This window comes from Enhydra lutris, unplaced genomic scaffold (assembly GCF_002288905.1).
Source record: "Enhydra lutris kenyoni isolate GAN:26980312 unplaced genomic scaffold, ASM228890v2 scaffoldscaffold21, whole genome shotgun sequence".
NCBI classification, from domain to species: Eukaryota; Metazoa; Chordata; class Mammalia; order Carnivora; family Mustelidae; genus Enhydra; species Enhydra lutris.
The window spans coordinates 8594998-8597460 of record NW_019154105.1 but is presented as its reverse complement, the minus strand read 5'-3'; the positions used below and the strand labels follow the sequence as shown (position 1 = coordinate 8597460).

The window sequence follows — 2463 nt, the reverse complement described above, 5'->3', positions numbered from 1 at the left end:
TGGGGATTTCGGCGGAAAGAGGACGTCCCCGACTCGCAAGGGACACGCGGGAGGCCGGGCAGGCGGGTGGCCGGGCGGGTCTCCCTCCGCCCCGGGGCGGGGCCGCCACGACCTTTCCGACCCCGGAGCGACCTGCGCTGCCGGGAATTTCCCTGGCCCCGGGCTTGCTCACTTCCCCGCGCCCACCGGGGATAAAAGCGGTTCTCCCGACTCCGGGAGCCACAGAGTCCGCTCGGCCGGCGCTCGCTCCCGCTCTGCAGCCGCCCGCTCCGCCGCCCCGACTCTCCGAGCTGAGCCCCATGGCCCGCGCCGCCGCCGCCCCCCCGCGCTCTCCGGCTCCTCGGCGCCGCGCTGCTGCTGCTGCTGCTGCTCCCCGCCGGCCGCCGCGCCGCAGGTGACACTCGGCGGCCGCAGCCCCGGGGCGGGTCGGGGGGCGGGGGTCGGGGGTCGGGGGACGCCCTCCCGGGACGGCGCGCTCACCCCGTGCGTTCTCCCCGCAGGGGCGCCCGTGGCCGCCGAGCTGCGCTGCCAGTGCCTGCAGACCGTGCAGGGGATTCACCTCAAGAATATCCAGAACGTCGTGGTGACACCCTCGGGCCCCCACTGCGAGCAGACGGAAGTCATGTAAGTGACCCCCCGCGCCGCTGAGCCCCGGCCGCCCCCCTGCCCCGCTGCGCCCGCCCGGCCGCCCGGCCGCACCCCCGCTAACGCGGACTCTGCCTTCTCTCCGCAGAGCCACTCTCAAGAATGGGCAGGAGGTTTGTCTCAACCCCGAAGCCCCCCTGGTCAGGAGACTCATCAACAAGATGCTGAACAAGTGAGTTGTGCCTTTTACTCACACGTGGGACGAGACCCATAGGTCACCACTCCTGGCAAGTGCCCCAGGGAGTTTTTATCAAGGGTTTAGCTGAAGGACTGAAAATCGTTACTATTTCACAATTAAACCTGCTGGTAAGATCATTGATTTGCTCTGGTGCCAGGAGGATATTTCCAATGCCCCGAGTCCCCATGCAGATGAGTGTGGGTAAACGTGTCTTCCTAAAAGACAAAGTGGATTTGGCCAATGATGCTAAAATGTTTCCTGCCCATTAAGGAACAAGCAGTATTTATCTCCATCCCTGATGGGTTTCAGCCCTGAGAAGCGGCACCCCTGGTTTTGGGCAACATGGACCTCTGCAGCTTAGCTGTGGAGAGCAAGGACTCTGAGACCTCCCTAAACTCAAATCCAGGATTCTTATGAAAGTTTCCTAATCCCTTTGAGGTTCAATAAAATGGTATAGGTAATAATAGCTATTTCATGGGTTGTATGAGGTTTAAGTGAGGTCTTGCATGTAAAATTTTAACCCAGTGTCACAGTGAGTACTATGTTTTAGTTCTTTCAAGGCAATAATAGAGGTCAGTCCACAGCCCTGCCCATCCACAATAAAGAGCAAGTCTCTGTTGTGCAGAGCAGTGGGTACTGTTGGATCTTGTCTGGGTGCAGGGCTGGGCCAGGGTCTACATACAGAAATCCCTCCAACCTCAGGCGCCAGTGTGAGAGAAGAGCAGGGTTCCTTAGCACCTGTAACAGTAACCCCTCTTTCATCATAGGGACAGCGCCAACTGACCCCAAGACAAGTAAGAAGCTTGCTGGTGGCGGTTCCTGAAAAGCCCTTATAGGAACTGAAAAGGAAGAAGAGAACAACTGCCTTCTACAGACATCTAGAAAGGCCTTAGCGTGTTTGACTATGATGAGTTCTATTTATTTATGTTTGTATTTATTTATTTTTCAAAGCTCATATTTAATATTTTATATGTTAGTATTTAAAGATGTGGATGTGTTTAATCAGACATAACTCAGTACTGATTGTTATTTAATCTGAAGATGATGGGTTTTAAATGCGTTGTGAAACCAGTGTTTCCAGGGAAATCATCAAGTGCCATCACATATTGATGGGGTGGGTGGGGAGGGAAGAAGGGAGAGGAAGCAATTAAACAGTGTGTACAGATCTATTTTTGTACTTGTTTAAAAGAATGCCGGTTATTATTTATTGAAACTGTTTCACGTTACGTGGTCAACATTTTTATGTTGAAGTTTCCCTTGGACATTTTATGTCTAGTTTGTAGGGCATAATGCCTTGTTTAATGTTCATTATGCAGTGTTGCTCTGTCTTGGAACAGAGAAGTTAAAACTACTGTCACGTTTTTACAAATTATATGACAATAAAGTTTTGCAAAAGTTAACACGCCTGGGTTTTGTTTTATTCTTCTCCATCTTTGGTTCTACTGGGTGCCCAAGGTGTTATACAGTTAGATTGTAGGTCACACCTAACTTTATGCCTGCTACTAGTTTTCATTTTCCTTACCTTTCTCTTAAGTGATATTTGACATACTACTCTCCCCAAGCACCTTGAGAATTCTAGTTGTACACAAAACATTGCTGGTTTTCACGCTGTTTCAATATTCAAGGTTAGATCTTTATAA

General features: G+C 52.0%; 1 protein-coding gene across 1 annotated transcript; it reads left to right on the top strand.

Moving 5' to 3' along the window:
• Window positions 1-299: 299 nt before the first annotated feature.
• LOC111149266 (growth-regulated alpha protein-like) lies at window positions 300-2213 on the top strand. Its single transcript, XM_022506235.1, is given in 5 exon segments — window positions 300-325; window positions 327-394; window positions 501-624; window positions 734-817; window positions 1591-2213. Coding segments are annotated over 5 exon segments (318 nt in total). The 3' UTR covers window positions 1607-2213.
• The last annotated feature ends 250 nt before the right edge of the window (window positions 2214-2463 follow it).